The 17,375-nt window shown below is 39.7% G+C and overlaps 1 protein-coding gene across 3 annotated transcripts in view; it reads left to right on the top strand.

Moving 5' to 3' along the window:
- PKHD1 (PKHD1 ciliary IPT domain containing fibrocystin/polyductin) overlaps nt 1-7,935 on the top strand; it is a 443,703-nt gene extending 435,768 nt beyond the window's left edge. For all 3 annotated transcript variants that reach the window (XM_061398409.1, XM_061398410.1, XM_061398408.1), the window contains one exon: nt 3,695-7,935. In XM_061398409.1, coding sequence (XP_061254393.1) covers nt 3,695-4,149 — 455 coding nt within the window. In that variant the 3' untranslated portion in view covers nt 4,150-7,935. The remainder of the gene's footprint in view (nt 1-3,694) is intronic.
- Nucleotides 7,936-17,375: the final 9,440 nt, after the last annotated feature.

Here is a 17,375-nt window from a genome sequence, read left to right as displayed (position 1 = left end):
TCTCCCGCATTGGTAGGTGAATTCTTTACCGCTGAGCCACCAGGGAAGCCCAGTACTTATATTTGTCATTAATAGTAATTCTTTCCAATTAATAATTTAATGTTATTTATTAATTATTTTGTATATCTTCTTCAATATGTGGGCAGGACTGTTCCCCTTATTGTTCCCCTTATTCTCCACCAAAGTGGAGTCTATTCTTTATGTTGGTTGATCCACTGTCTGTCTTTCTGCTTTAGATCCTATTTAGGCTTCAAGATAGAGGAGCTTATATTGGGTCTTTCATACTGAATCCAAGTCATCCTACAGTAAATGCAGCACATGGAGACTAGGCTACAAAAATAGAGAGGGAGTGGTGTGGAGGGAGGGGAATATTCATTGTTAATTTTCCCATTGCAAAGGAACCAGTGAGTGAAGTAAGTCAGGCAGAGGAAGACAAATACTGTTGGATATCACTAATATGTGGAATCTTAAAAAATTTAGCAAACTGGTGAATGCTCAAAAAGCAAGCAAGAAAAAAAAGAAGAAGCAGCAGCTAAAAACTACTATCCACACAAATCTTTAAAATCATAGACTCAGGATATTGGTTGTCCAAGAAAGTTCTAGAAGCCAAAAGAGGTTAAGGATACCTAAGAAAAATTACAGCCAACTGTGGATGAACCTGCATGGACCCCAAACCACCAAGCCTTTCTCTTTTTCATAGAGTAAAGATATATGTGCCCATAGTCTCCCTGAAATTTGATCAAACCCACCAACAGGACTCTAAGAGACATAGAGGGGCAATGTGAAATCCTATCTTTCCATTTTAATGGGGATTCACCAACAAGGTGGAGGAGGAAAGGAGGCTTGCTGTTGCATATGTTTTGATACTCACTATTCTTCCTTCCCTAAGACCCAAACATTCAGCTGAATGCCTTAGGACACATATCTGCTATAAATTCATTTTTTATCTAATTTGTCTGAGATCTAAGCTTCCTGTGGAGGTCCAAGATCAAAGGATCGGATTCTTTCTGATGTTGGCGCTGACATATAATGTGTGCTGACTTAGTTCTGTCTATAACCTCACAGTGGGAGGCGGCCAGCCTCCCTCGACACCTTTACACAGCGCACTTTCATTTCGGCTGGGGAGTCTGTCAGGTATGTTGCTGATTGGAGCTGCCATGTAAATAATTCATGGGAGATTTTTAAATGTTTTGGGGCTTGCAAAGGAAAGCTACGCTCGTGTTAGTCTTTCATGAATAGATGCAGACTTGAAGAACAAGGGGGAATAGATTTCCAAAGACGGTCTCTCAAAAATAGGATAACAATATCTTCAATGGATTGAAAACAGGTGACTTGCAGTGTTTGATTCCCCTTACATGAAGTGGTATTGGTTTTACCAAGGGATAAAAATTCAAAGCCCATTTTCCTTTTTTAAGTTTGCTTCTACCTGACAATTTATTATTCCTATTCTTTGGTTATTTGCTGATCTTGATAAACTATGTCTTTTCCTCCTGGTGGGAGTGGTAATTATAGAGATGACACCAAACTCAGGACTCAGCATAGGGCTGGGCTTAATAGAGGGACAAGGTTGATGGCAAAATAAGTTCCTTCCCTGAAGGAACTCAAAGTCCTAAGAGGATGATGAGACTGTCATACAAGGAAAGGTGACCAATAATAGAAACAGTTGCACAAGTCAAATGAGAAACTCCAGTCAACAAGTACTGAGGCATAAATCAATGCCTTTGAGCTGTCAAGGAACAGTTCTGGAAGGATTTGAGGTCCCATAGGGAGACTAGGATAACCTGGAAGCTCTAAGCAAGAGAATTATCCCATAATTAGGGGAGGGGGACCATAACAGTTACACGCTAGGAGAAATGACTGTGGAGGAGGAGAGAAGATGTGGATAACATGAGTTTCACAGGATATTACTGACACATCATCAAAACAATATAAACAACATGATTACTTTATCTTGTTTTACTGTTCCAAACCAGCAGTATATTATATGTTTCCCTCTCCAGGGGATCTTCCCATCTCAGGGATCGAATCCAGGTCTCCTGCCTTGCAGGAAAATTCTTTACCATCTGAGCCAACAGGGAAGCCATTGTTTATATATATATAGATAGATATAGATATATATAGGTTAAACACATTTATATTATGATGTTATTTGTATTTATATTATGTTATTTATATTTCTGCTATAATATTGTCTCTTACACTATGACACAGACTTGATGATTCTCTCCTAACATAAGCCAAGACAGGCTCAGTAAACTGAGAGAGAGGTATAATACACAGGTTTATCAATTAGCATTGACCTTGTATATAAAAGTATGTATGTATAAAAATTCATGTTAATGCATTTGATGATGAGAAATTAGAAAACCAGGGATGGGAAATGTCAGTGACAGTACTGCCACATACCTCTCAGGGGTGTAGGGTGGTTCTTGACCTTTCATTTTACTCTAAGGGACATGGAAGATGACATTCCCACGTGTGCCACACTCTGATGCATGTATTTAGCCAAGCATTCTTCTTTTTTTTTTTTTTCCCAAGCATTCTTCTTAACTCCCCTTTGCTAGCTTTGATTGTACACAGCATTGTTTGGTTCTCTCACTACAACTCTGGAGTCATAGATCTTGACTTCTGTACAGTAAGATGTGCTATTATGTATCTGTGGTCTTGAGAAGTTACTTAATGCCTATATCTCAATGGCCTCCCTTCTAAAAGGGAGATGGTAATAACACTTACTTCAGAGGGTTGTTGTAAGGATTAAATTATGTATATATATATTTACATATATATATAAAACCTGGTGCCCAGCATATAATTGCTATAATAGTGTTACTTTAAATGATTATTAGCCTTTCTTTCTTCAAGGAATGCATCCTGGAATGTAAATGTATGAGTGGCATTAACAATCTTGAATTACCTTTAATTTGATTAAAAATAATAATTTAATAAAGTTATTTTAAAGTTGAACTATAGCACTTTATTGTTTATAAAACTAGCTTGATACATCCCTCAATACCCAATGAATTATGAGAATTAGACATTCATGAATTAGGAAATACTTTCTGAAGAAAGAGAGAAATTTGGGGAGGTGAGTAAAAGAAGGCAGAGGGTTTTGAAAGACAGGGTGGAAAAAATATTTCAGGCCGAGGGTGTGTTTAAGATAATTCTTATAGGTGAGTAATTATATATGTACACTCTTATAGATACTTGTTTATTTATATATTTATCTCTGCATATGTTTGTTTTTATAAAATAAAATATATTCAAATTGTGAATTTGGCATAAAAGTCAAAAGTATTAATAAGACTGGTTTTACATTTATTAATACAGGTGTGAGTTAATCCACATAGTAAGGTCTGATTCTAGCCTAATTTTCCTATTTAAGCTGCCATGCTTACAATGAAAAATCCTGATTGACTTATTATGAACATTGTAAGTTTTTTCTGGGAAGCTATATTATCAAATTTGTATTAGACAATTTGTATTAATTATCAATTAATTAATTGATGGGTGTGGGAGACACGGGTTTTTTGAAAAAGTGTGTACTCCCAACGATATTTAGAAATTGGTAAGTTGATATAACTCTCAGTCTTTAATTATTTGGTGATATCTTTTCAGGAATGTTAAACATGCAAAACATGCAGTCAGCTGATTGAGAACTAAGTCTGTTTCTTTTTCTCCTTCTTGTCTGTCACAGATTTGAGGATGAAGGTCATGCTCGCCAAGCTGAACCAGCTCCCCCATCAGTCCCTGAATGGCGTGTCCAGAAGGAAGGTGAGCCACCGTGTGGTCCGAGAGGAAGGTGGCAGCCGAGAAGAGGCCGCTGTGCCTGCTCCCAGTATTACCAGTGTCACGTCGCCCAGGAACACCTGTACTCCAGGCTCTCCTGCTCAGCAGGTGTACCTGCAGGAGAGTGGGGGCTGGAAGGGGGCCCAGGAGCAGGTGCTGAGATACCAGCTGGCAGACCAAGATCGGCTGCTGCTGCTCTGCCCAGACCTCAGACGAGAGAGGCAGCGTTTGCAGGGCCAGAGTCAGCTTGGCAAGGGGCACATCAGTCTAGGGCTTTCCCAGGAGAAGCCAGGCTCCTGTGGTGCCACCGAGGCATTCTGCCTCCATTCAGTACATCCAGAGGCTGTTCAGGAACAGCTGTGATTGAGGAGTGGTGAGGACATTTGGGCTGCAAGTTATAGTGTTCAAAATATATCTGGATCATATGAGCAGGGAAGATGAGGCCTGACCAGTTTGGACTAAGAAGGGAGAATATGTGCGTGTGTGCTCAGTCATGTCCAACTATTTGTGACCCTGTGGACTATAACCCACTAGGCTTCTCTGTCCATGAAATTTTCTAGGCCAGAATACTGGAGTGGTTTGCCATTTCCTTCTCCAAGGGCTCTTCCCAAGCCAGGGACCGAACCTGTGTCTCTTGCATTGAGTAAAGGCAGATTCTTTACCACTGTGCTATCTTGGAAGCCCAGAAGGGATAATATGGATTCTGAATTCTTTCTTTTCAACTTTAACATGGAAGATAGTCATATAAATGATGTAGGTTGAACAATATCTGACATATCTTTTTTATTAATCATGAATCTTAGTCCAATACTAGGCAAGTAATAAGTTCCCAAATACTGATTTTTTTACTTATTTTTATCTTAAGCTGGTTATCTTACTGATTTTGCAATTTTAATAAAGGTATAATGCTGATTTATTCAAGGGCTTCCCTGACAGCTCAGTTGGTAAAGAATCTGCCTGCAACACAGGAGACCCCGATTCGATTCCTAGGTTGGGAAGATCCACTGGAGAAGGGATAGGCTTCCCACTGCAGACTGATTTATTACAGTAGGGAGTGGCATTAAGCTTCTTCTAGGACAAGGTCCCCAACCTCCAGGCCACAGGGGTTTCCAACCTCCTGTAAGACCAATGGCAGCATTAGATTAGAAATAAAGTGCATAATAAATGTAATGCTCTTCCATGAAATTGGTCCCCAGTACCAAAAGGTTTGGGGACCTCTGTTCTAGAATGATTACCCACAGTTCTTTGGGCTTCTCTTATTGAAGGGATCATGACAAAATCTGGATGGCTACAGCTGTTTCTGCAGTATTCAGTTCAGTTCAGTTCAGTCGCTCAGTCATGTCTGACTCTTTGTGACCCCATGAGTTGCAGCACGCCAGGCCTCCCTGTCCATCACTAACCCCCAGAATTCACTCAAACTCACGTCCATCGAGTTGGTGATGCCATCCAGCCATCTCATCCTCTGTTGTCCCCTTCTCCTCCGCCCCCAATCCCTCCCGGCATCAAACATTTCTTTATCCTATGGGAATATTTGAAGGACAAGAGAAGACCCCCTCTCTGGTCTATCAGAGCTTACCTCCCAACCATAAGGCATTTGCCTGATTTTTCACAAACTGATTTTATTTCACAACTTAAATTCAGTCATTATTAGGAGTCCATAGTTGAGCAAACACATCATTTTTGCTCCTCGTGAGTACTGACACATGGAAATTATGTTCTCCTGGGCTTTGCTGATATTTTAGTTAAGGACAAGAATATAAGAATAGCAAGTCTGGGTAAGGAAATGGTCCATGGGCCCAGTAATTTTTTCAATAGTTCTTTCTTTCTTTTAATAACTGAGCCACATAAAAAAGTGGAAGGAAACTATATTGGGAGAACAGAGATGACCAAGTGGCCAAGTGGATTATCAGCTGACTTAATTATTAGAGAATTATTAGGGAACTGCATTTTGGGGAAGATAATGCGTGGGAGAGATCATACCATGTGCAGCCTCTCTAGGCTTTGTTGCTGAGGGTTCAGATGGAAACCAGAGCAGAGGGTTAACCATGTTGATAAGTTGAGTAAGGATATGAAAGGAAGCTTCGCCCAATTCACACATTTGCAGAGGGCCCATTTATGTACAGACTAAATGATACTTTAAGCAAGCCCAACTGTGTATCTGGAAGATCTTTTGTATCAATGAGTGAAGCCAAGACAGCTAAGGTAAAGAAAATATCTAATAAGAACTTGCTCTCAGCTTTTATCTAAACCAGGATTTTCCAGTCTCTGAAAAATGAAAGGGATGTCTTACGTTTGTGATAGAACAGAGGAAGGAAAAACACTCTTCTATGGCAGAATTTTAAACAATAACGTCCTGGAATTAGCCCCAGAGGAGATACTACTGGCAGAAAGTCATTGTCTGAGAGCATCAGTGAGAAAGTATGTCTCACTCTACACAAGCTGGTGGGAAAGTTCTCAATTTCTGTGTCCATTCTTTAGATGTCTTACTGACATCTCAGACCTTAAAGCTGCCTCTGAAAGGAGGTAGGCAGCCTTCCCCAGGACATTATGCTAGCTTCTCTGGGTCCTCAGAGAGCTATCATTCTTTAGTACAAAAGCATTTGTGGTTGAGGCTTTTGAGAAACATAAAAACTGCTTACTAAGGGTCTGTCTATACACTCTCCCTTTCACCACCTCCAATTCCAACCCAGGTGTCTTTCCTGAACTCTATACTGTTTATCGAATTGCCTACTGAGAGCTTCCACTAGATTTATCCTTCAGATGATGGCAGAAAGTCATCATTTGAAGGCATTAGTGAGAAAGTATGTCTTCTGTCTTCCAGTATTACATTGCCCTCACACAATGGCATGACCTCATTCAGGCCAGAAATCTAGAAATCACCCACGACTTGACTTTTTCTATCTAACCCTTCCCCAAAGTCAGCTGTTGCTGCTTCTGCTAAGTCACTTCAGTCGTGTCCGACTCTACACAACCCCATAGACAGCAGCCCACCAGGCTCCTCCATCCATGGGATTTTCCAGGCAAGAGTACTGGAGTGGGTTGCCATTGCCTTCTCCACCAAAGTCAGCTACCAGCTGTCATTTCTGCACCTTCTTTACACTTCTCTCAATTTCTACTATCTTCTTTTCCATCCCCTACGTGCTAAACCCTGATCTTTCTGGAAGGCAAGTTTGATCCTATGCTTGTTTGGGAACAGCCAGAGTTGACCTATTAACTCTATGCCACCAAAATCTAGGATCCCCAAGTCCAGAATGGACTCTTTGGACCTGAATAGCAACCAGATTATCCAGAGTAACATGGAGGGCTCTTGCATGTGTCTTGGGATTTCAGAGTCTGGCCAGAATCCCCAACCCATAGTTAAGGCAGTCTTTTTCTTCCTCCTCCAAAAATGGGAGAATTGGGTAAATTCTAGAGGCAAAGAGAGCAGTTATTGGTTCATTTATGTCTGAAGATGAGCTGATTAGATAAAGCCAACCCCAAACTTACTCAGACCATTAACATAGGGGACCCAGTAAATGTTTCCCAGCAGTATCAAAACTTACCCTTTCTTCAAATAAGTAATTTAAAATGTCTTGTTCCTGTGTAATTTCAAAGAACTTCTTGTCTCCCATTTCTGATTTTCTATGTTTGAAGGACTCCTTTCCCCCAAGATATTGAACAAACTAAAATTCTAGACCGTTCAATATTTGTAAATATTTATGGATGTTAAAGCTGAGAGGGATGATGGAAGCTGGAGTAGTTTTCATTATCTCTTGAGTTTGGGGGATGTGTACAGGGAAGGTACCAGTCTCTGACAGAGCTTCATGTGTCTCTCAGAGAGAAAGCCTTGGCCAATCTAACCAAGGTTGTATTCTGAAGCAGACTTGCCCATCTCATCGCCCAAAGAGGCTGCTGAGTACCAAGAGGCTTTAGTCCTTCAGAACCCTCCCCTTTCATAGATTATTCAGTTGAGTGATTCCCTTCCTTTTAGCAATCTAACTCTGAATGTATAAAATTACTTTACATTGAAATGTATGCAAACTATATGCAAAATGAATATGATGAAACTGAATATAGATCACATGCAAATATTATTCAACCAAGCTTCTATAAAATGTCATGTACATGTCAATAAAAGTAAAGGATTTTAATTAATTCTGTCATTTAAAATTCATGTATTTATTCCATATTTTGTTTCCAGAACTTGTATTCAGTGTCAATATTGAAAGAACTATAAGCAGAAGGAATTACTGTACTGAATGTAGAACAATTGATTTCAGCTTACACTATGTCACTATGAGCAATTAACAGACATATTTGAAAGACAAACTATATTTCAAGAATGTAATTTTTTTTAAAGGGACAAAACATCTTTTTATGAAGTTAAATGAGGTTTAAACAGTCAAATTCATAGATTTGGTTGTTTACAAACATTTCTCCTACCTCAAAACAGACTGGAGATTTATTTGCTTGGAACAATTCAGAAAAAGAATAGATTCTGCCCATCAATCTGTTCTGTTTTGAGACAGAAGTTTTGTTTAACACATTTGTAGGACTTCCTAGAACTTACTGGAGTGTGAGTTGATGTCTCTGTGCATGTGTCCTCAGTTGCTAAGTCATGTCTGACTCTGCCACTCCATGGACTGTAGCCTGCCAATCTCCTCTGTCCATGGGATTTCCCAGGTAAGAATACTAGAGCAGGTTGCTATTTCCTTCTCTAGGGAATCCTCCCCACCCAGAGATCAAACTTGCAACTTTTGCATTGCAGGCATATTCTTTACCACTGAGCCACCTGGGAAGCTGATTTCTCCATATCATTCCTTATTTCAGTCTCAGAAATGATGACTCATTTATTATTATCACTATATCTTTTATTTTAAAATGAGTAGCCATAACAAGAGGAAAGAAAATCAATCTCCTTTCAAAAATGTGAGAAATATCATTCTTCTCTCTACTTCATAATAAACAGTTACTGAATCCTTACAAAGGTGCAGGGCAAAATTGGGGAAAAAATGTATCTGCTTCTTTTAAAAAATTTCCTTAATTTAGTGGTACATCTATCCAGAAGAATGACTAATGTAGAAAATTATTCAAGATATACCATTAGGCTAAAAATACATAAAGCAAGTTGCAAAAAATGGGTATAGTGTGCTTTTACCTATAGTTGATTTATGTACAGAAAAATTATGGAGAGATAGCCAATACATATTTTAAAATGAGCTACCTTTAGATAATGGAGTAGGGAATATGAGGAGATTTGTACTTCATATTTTATATCTTTTTGAATTTCAATGTTTTCTTAAAATATACTACTAATAAAAATAAAATTTAGAAGTATTTTCTCCATGTTTTGGTTGTCCAAAGGTTAGCAATACCCAGGCCTAGAAATTGCTTGTAGGAAAAAACTTTTACAAAGAGAGAGGAGATGAGTATCTGTGGGAGAAGTAAAGAGTGGACAGAGAAGATTAATGGACTGGGAAGAGAGTCCAGGAAGGAATAAAAGGAAGAGTAGGGAACATCTCTGAATGAGGAAAAGAATGTTCCATAGTGGGCAATGATTAAAGTGCTAACAAGTCTACTTTCTCATCACAGTGTCCCTGGAATATCATACAGGGCATGTCACCGTGGGCCCCTCTGTGTGAAGGGCCTTAGGGTACAGGTGCGTATGTCTATGGGCTCAACATCTCTTAGTAAGATTCGAATATTCTGGCTTTTCCATTATTCATATTGAGGAAACAATGGGGAAGCGGTTGCTAACCCTAAGTCATGAATGGACCCAATATGACACTCAGAGCTGAGAATTCCTGCTGGATAACACGCCTCTCACCAGATCAGTGCCACAGCCTGCACTTCTTCCAGCCCTGGTCTGCTAGGACTTATTCTAAACCTAGACCAAGTGGTGCTATAACCCTAAACACAAAAGCTGCCTCTTGGTAGCAGCTGTCACAAAGCACTTATTAAGTAGGCTCCAGAGACTCAGACTTTTGAGAGATAGAGGCTTCAGTCAAAGGGCCATGGGCTTCAAAGGGTATGGTGTAAGAAATAATATGCTCCAAAGTTTCTTAGGGACTTCACTGGCAGTCTGGTTTTTAAGACTTCCCTTTCCAATGCAGGGGGTGCTGGTTTGATACCTGTTCAGGGAACTAAGATCACACATACTTCGCAGCCAAAAAAAACAAAACATAAAACAGAAGCAATATGGTAATAAATTCAATAAAGGCTTTCAAAGTGGTCCACATCAAAAAAAAATCTTAATTTTTTTTTTAATTTGGGAATAAATAAATAATCCTGTGTGCTTATCTACAATTCTGAAAACTGTAGAAGTGCTGTAATTTGGGCTATACATCTAGTAATACCAACCATTTTTTTCTCATTGGAATTTTTTCCACCTATCTTTATTCTATTCTCAGGGATGCCACTGACTCAGTTCTCACCTCTCTTATCAACATCATAAATCTCTCGCCATCCACTGGGGTGTCCCCATGACTGTCCAACATGGTTGAGTAGCTCCCACTTGAAAAAAAAAAATCAGACATTCTTTGATTCTATAGACCCCTTCATATCTCTTCCCATTTTCTTAACTCATTCCATTAACACTGTTTGAGACTTTTGTTCACAGGTTAAATTACTTCTTCCATTTTCATTTATTCTTCCAGGCATTCCAATGCACTTCTGACTCCTCTGCAGAAGAGGCTGCTCTTATGGCAATTACCAGCAACCTCCATATTGCCAATTCTAAAGAATGAGCCTGTCTTCATCCTGCATGTTAACCCCATCCTTTCTTTTCCCCATTCTTGAAACAGTTTCCTCTCTTGACCTTTGTGATACCTTCTCTCCTTGATTCACTCTTATGTCACTGAACATAATAAGCCATAGACTGAAGGCTCAACTTTGGTACTTTTTAAAAAAAAAATATGTATTCATTTTTGGCTGCACTGGGCTTTGTTGCTGTGCAGGGGCTTTCTCTAGTTGCAGTGGCGGTGAGCAGAGGCTACTCTCGAGTTGCACTGTGCAGGTTTTGTATTACGGTGGCTTCTCTTGTTGCTGAGCACCAGCTCTAGGGCATGCAGGCTTCACAGTTGCAGCATATGGGCTCAGTAGTTCTGGCTTCCAGGCCCCGGATGTGGGTTTAGTAGTTGTGGTACCTAGGCTTCGTTGCCCTGTGGCATGTGATGAACCGTGGATGAACCAGTGTCCTCTGCATTGCAAGGCAGATTTGTAACCACTGGACCACCAAGGAAGCCCCAAACTTTGATTCTTGATCCAAAACCTCATGAGAGCCCCAAGAAAAATACCTCATTGAGCCTGCCCAGGCTTAGATCTGAGAGCTAATATTGAACCAGTGGGATGTATCTTTTCTGAACCCCTTTGTCATAGAAAATAGCAGATTTCATAGTGAAAAACAACCTGAGTATAATATACTGGAATCCCAATCTTTACTCTGCAAAATTCTAGAAACATCAACCCAATACTTTCTGACTGTAGTGTTTCAGAAGAGATGTCAGAAACCAGTCTAAGTTTTGTTCCTGTCTAGGAATCATTAAAGATCACAGGATCTTTTTTCTAGACTATTTTAAACATTTTGATAATTCTCTCCATAGATGAGTCTTTTTGTATACTAGACCAAAATTGCAAAGAGAGGATAATGCTATTTGTAATAAGGAGAGAAAACTCAAATAGGGAAGGAAAACATTAGTGATTCATAGGAGAAGAGAGAGGATTTAAATAGATTTAAAAAGTGATGTTTCAGGTAGAAGAAAAATACATAAAAGTCACTCAACCCCAGATCATGGATCCTTTAAGAAAATGAATTAATGGTGTCGAATATAGGAAATAAATGGCTAGATGAATAATTCATAACTTTGTAGCATGTGAAATGATAATAAAAAGATGGTAGAAGTGATTTCAACTTAAAGTAGGCCAGATGAAAGAATACCCACTGTAACTAAATAATTTTTCCCAGTGTCTTGGGAAAAAATTCTTACTTCTTGGGGAAAATTGTCAGTAAATATTACATTTATTTCAGCGTCCTACTTTGTTAAGGTTTTACAGGCCTAGTTAAATGCTGTTTCTCTTGTCTAATTTAGCTAATGAAGGATCATGGGATAAATGAGATCTAATTTCTTCATATACCAAAGAAAGTTTGGATCAAAAATATTTGGCACTCTAGCCAATACTGCTTTTAGACTCAGATAATGGTTTCCACTCCAGGCCCTTGCTCTAGAGGACTCCACCCCCATTCACTCTTCCATGTAGGCAGTCCGACCATGAAGCCAGGAGCATGTGCCCACCCACACACCAGGCCCACCCCCAGTGCCCACGTTGGAATTTTCTGCCCAAACAACCCTGAATCATCCACCAGGGCTTGCAGAGGCTGTTTCTCTAGATTCCTTCTTTGCTTGTCATATCAAGTAAGGAAGAACCACTTTGACTCAGATGGTATTGAGAAATATGCCAAACTATTGTTGAATAGTACTTTCCTGATGGATGGAAAGTAATCATGACTTCTATGTCTCATTTTATTCTTATGAAGGACATGTGTTAAGACATTCATCAACGTGTAACTCAAGTATCTTCTGGCTCACAGGGTCCTCACCTGCTGAATAAGAGCTTAGTGCCTTTGCCAAATTGCCCTGGTTATTTCTGACACTCAACGAAACAGACCCCTATGGGACTTTTTTTGGGGATTCACGGTAACCCTACATACCCTCCTGATTCTCAGATGCCTCCCTAAGGAGGACCCCGTCCCATGCCTTGCTTTTTATCTTCTTGATCTTCACACTTCTAGGAAGGCACCAGCTGACCTCAGCAATGTGCATTCTGTCTCTCCTGGGCAGGCAGCTTTGGTCATACATAGGACAATATGACAGGCAGAGTTTAAGATGCCACCTGCTTTATCAGCCACCACATGATTAAATGAAGTGCCCATACATTATTTGATCTATGTTGGCTTCTTTCACTTAGAGAATGTTCTTCAGGTTCACCCGTGTTGTTGCTGATGGCAGGATTTCCCTCTTCTCTCTGACTGAGTGTTATAGAGAACTGCATATTGTTTTAAGTCAGTAAGTTGTGGTGATTCGTTACACAACTATAGAGACACAAAGGGGAAGATCAGTACTCTTGTATTTGCTCCTGTCTCTTGGGTGTCTCCTGTTCTCATTTTCAGCAGACATGAATCACTTCTAGCCCCTAGCAGCTTAAAGCCCTCACTCAATCTGCAGGTTCCCCTGTGGGCAGCTGGATGGCATCAGTCCTGGGGTCTCCCCGGGTGTCCCACTGGCACTCGCTTCTTCAGGGTGGAGGATGCTGGCTCTTAGGATTTCCAGACACCACAGATTTGTTCCCATCCCAGAACCAGGAGATGAAAACAAGCCAGACTGTCCTTGTCTTCCTCTCTCCCTTCTGTCTTCTCATTTCCCAGTGTCTCCCCAACTAGATTCTGATGAAAGTTATTTGCAGGATTCCCATCAGTTCCATGAGTGACAGGAGACTGATGTCAAGTGAGAAAATGAAATGTAAATTTTATTAAACACCCCCTCTCATCTCCACGTATCAATGCAGATTCCAGCTGAACATAGCAAATCAAATCCTGCCTATGCCCAGCCTCGGGGCACGTGGAAAATCATTTCTCCTTAATACCATTCCTTTCTAGTAAAATATTTTTCTGTTTGGTAAATGAAAATTGTAAATGCAAACCTTGTATTAATCCCAGTGAAAAGCATATCTTCAAAATGAACATCTGAAGGAGGGAGCAGAGAAGAGACAAGGGAAGATTCAGGGGCAAAGGAGAAGTCGGGGACTGGGGAAACAGTATTTAGCTGTGTCATGCACAGTCCCGACTCATGGCTGCGCAGGGATGCGTATCCACAGAATAAATGGTGACATTCTTTGAAAGCTTGGACCATGAGGACATTTATCTACATGCTGTCCTGTCTCAGAGATAATAAAGATCTTAAATCTGATACACTGTCTTGAAATTGCATTATAAATATAGATGCTTCATTCTGGGTGTATGTGCACAATTACAGGCTTGTCTGGGGTTTTGCCCAGTGGTGTCTGACTGTGTGTAGAGAAAAATCTTGATTTGGGGATCTTAAAAGTTGAAACCAGTTTTGATTGCATATTTATTGTAGAAAAAATAACCAAAAATTTGAGCCAAAAATGAATACAGAAAATACCATAGCTATTTTAAATGCACACACACTATCCAAATTTCACTTGACAAATTTGAATGAAAAATGTAAATACTGGTTTCTGCTTTATTTTTTAAAGAAAGAAGGTAATTTATTGAATTTATTTTAATTTCTTCAAATTAAGTGGATAGACTATTTTTGAAATGACGTTTTTTTCAGGAACAGATCTTTATTTAGATCACCTGTTCTGATTTTCCTGAGATTGGGGGGTTTCCAGGATATAAGACTTTCAGCACAAAAACCAGAAAACCCCAGAAAGTTCCACACATACAATGATGAGTTGATCACCCTAATATATTACTATCATAAATCATATAAAATAGTCATGTCTTATACTCTGATAATGCTTCCCAGGTGGCGCCAGTGGTAAAGAACACACCTCCCAAGGCAGGAGACATAAAAGACATGGGTTTGATCCCTGGATCAGGAAGATCCCCCACAAGACGGCATGGCACCCCACTCAAGTATTCTTGCCTGGAGAATTCCTATGGTCCATAGGGTTGCAAAGAGTTGGAAACGACTGAAGTGACTTAGTGCACACACACACACACACACACACACACTCTAATAAATTATTAACATTGTAGACTTTATTTTGGGGAAATGGTTTTGAGCAAAATAAACTTATAGGTGTATCTGGAAATGATCTCCTTGACTTAGTCAAGCATGGCAGGTAGCATTCAGGCTTCCAAAATAAGTGAGAACAACTCAAGCATTATACTTGTTAGCTGAGAAAATGGCGTTCTTATCTTTTCTTTTCTTGTGGTGAAGCTTTAAAGACTCTTCCTAGTACAGCTACAAGTAATCAATACAAACAAAAGCGGGGGAGGGGGCGTGGAGGAATAGGGAGATTTGGATTAACACATATACACTACTGATGTTACATATAAAATAGATAACCAATGAGAACAAACTGCATAGCACAGAGAGCTCTACTTGATGCGCTGTGGTGACCTGAATGGGAAGAAAGGCCAAGAGAGAGGGGGTATACGTATATGTACTGCTGATTCAGTTTGCTGCACAGTAGAAGCTAACACAACACTGTAAAGCAACTAAACGCCAATAAAAATGTATTAAAAAAAAGGAGTGTGAGTATTGCTTAGGAATGTGCTAGAACATAACTTGGAGAAGGCAATGGCACCCCACTCCAGTACTTTGCTTGGAAAATCCCATGGACGGGGGAGCCTGGTAGTCTGCGGTCCATGGGGTTGCTAAGAGTCGGACACAACTGAGTGACTTCACTTTCACTTTTCACTTTCATGCATTGGAGAAGGAAATGGCAACCCACTCCAGTGTTCTTGCCTGGAGAGTCCCAGGGACAGGGGAGCCTGGTGGCTGCCTTCTATGGGGTCACACAGAGTTGGACACGACTGAAGCGACTTAGCAGCAGCAGCAGCAGAACACAACTGATGTCGCATAAACAAATGCTTTGAATTAAAAGATAGAACCCAGTTTAGATACAGTTTTGCATTTAATATCTGAAAATTAAGTCAAGTATTGGGCTAAATAGTGCATTCATTTTCCAAAAGAACTGTAACATTTCTTACCTAGCAAAAGTTGGGCCCTGAGATCTGATGCCCTGAGGGCACTATATTTAGAATTTAAAAATAATGCCACACTATTTTCTGCACAAGAAGAGAGTTTATATGGAAATGTAAATTTTTTAACTTAAATTATTGTACTGGAATCCACAATCCTTGATTGCTTAATTAAATATATTTGATTTCTTAACTATTCTTCCTTTTTGATATTTTTGTGTACAAAATAACTAAAATAGGGTACTTTGCTTTAAAAATGGGTATGAATGATACATGTGAAGAACATAAAGGTAGCACTAACATAAGGCAAATTTGTAAGGTCATTAACATGTATATTTTGGGTTTGCCTAGATCTTTGTCTTATTTTATTTCTTCCAGTCTTAGTCTCCAACCCTTTTGTTTTCAAATCAGCTCATCCCAGATGTATTTCAAGCTCTGGACCTATCGTTTCTGCATTGTTCCTTCAAACTTACCCATCCAGTGACCCATTTTTGTCTAGAATTTCTACATAGTTTCACAGAATCATTTACACTCATGTTTTAATGTTACTTATATCACACCTTCTATGGTATTTTCATTTGAACAGATTGAACAGATTTCTCAAGGCAAGGCTTAAAGGAGTAGACCTAAAGTAATTCCAATGACTGAAGACAGCTATTTTATGAGAGGTCCCTCAATAATATACTAGTGTCTTGTTGCTGTTATTGCCATAAACTTCCTGCCTTAAAACAACTCAAATTTATTTTCTTAAAATTTTGGATGTCCAAAGTCTGATATCAGTTTCATTGAGCTAAAATAAAAATGCTATCAAGGGTGACTCCTTCCTCAGATTCAAGGGGAAAATCTGTTTCCTTGCCTTCTTCATCTTCCCACGGCAACCTGTATCCCTTGGCTTGTGGGCACTCCTCCGTCTTCAAAACACATTACTCTTACATCTCCTTCACTCCAACTTCTTGATTCACATCTACTGGTTTTCTGATCTCCTGCCTCTCTAAGGACCCCTGCCATAACATTTAGGGCCTATCCATATAATCCTAGATAATCTCTTCATTTCCAGAACTTTGATTTTTTAAAATATTTTTTATTGTGGTAACAATCACTAATATAAAATATGCTATTTGAGCCATATTTATCTGTACCATTCAATGGAAGTAAGTACATTCACACTGTCATGCAACTCTCTCCATCTTCCTAATTTTTCACTTTCCTAAACTGAAACTCCAGTAGTCATATAAGAGGTGGACCATAAAGAAGGCTGAGCACCAAAGAATTGATGCTTTGAACTGTGGTGTTGTAGAAGACTCATGAGAGTCCCTTGAACAGCAAGGAGATCAAACCAGTCAATCCTAAAGGAAATCAACCCTGAATGTTCATTGGAAGGACTGATATTGAAGCTGAAGCTCTAATAATTTGGCCACCTGATGCAAAGGGCCAATTCATTGGAAAAGACCTTCATGCTGAGAAAGACTGAGAGCAAGAGGAGAAGCGGGCAACAAAGGATGAGATGGTTGGATGGCATCACTGACTCAATGGACATGAGTTTGAGCAAACTCCAGGAGATAGTGGAGGACAGGGAAGCCTGGCCTGCTGCAGTCCATGGCGTCACAAAGAGTTGGACAGGACTTAGCAACTAAACAACAACAAACTGAAACTCTGTCCTGATTAAGCACTGAGTCCTCATTCCCCAACCCCTACCCTGGGCCCCTGGCATCTATCAGTGTACTTTCTAACTCGATGAATTTGACTATTTTAGGTATCTATTATAGGAATCGAACAGTATTTTTCTGCACCTACTGTATACTGGGATGTATTTTTAAAGTTGATTTCATGTATGTCCTACAAACAGATTGTACCTTCTTTCCCCCTCCCCCACCATGCT

Source organism: Bos javanicus, chromosome 23 (assembly GCF_032452875.1).
Source record: "Bos javanicus breed banteng chromosome 23, ARS-OSU_banteng_1.0, whole genome shotgun sequence".
NCBI lineage: Eukaryota > Metazoa > Chordata > Mammalia > Artiodactyla > Bovidae > Bos > Bos javanicus.
Note: the sequence above shows the minus strand (reverse complement) of the source record. Positions and strands in the feature narration are given on the sequence as shown.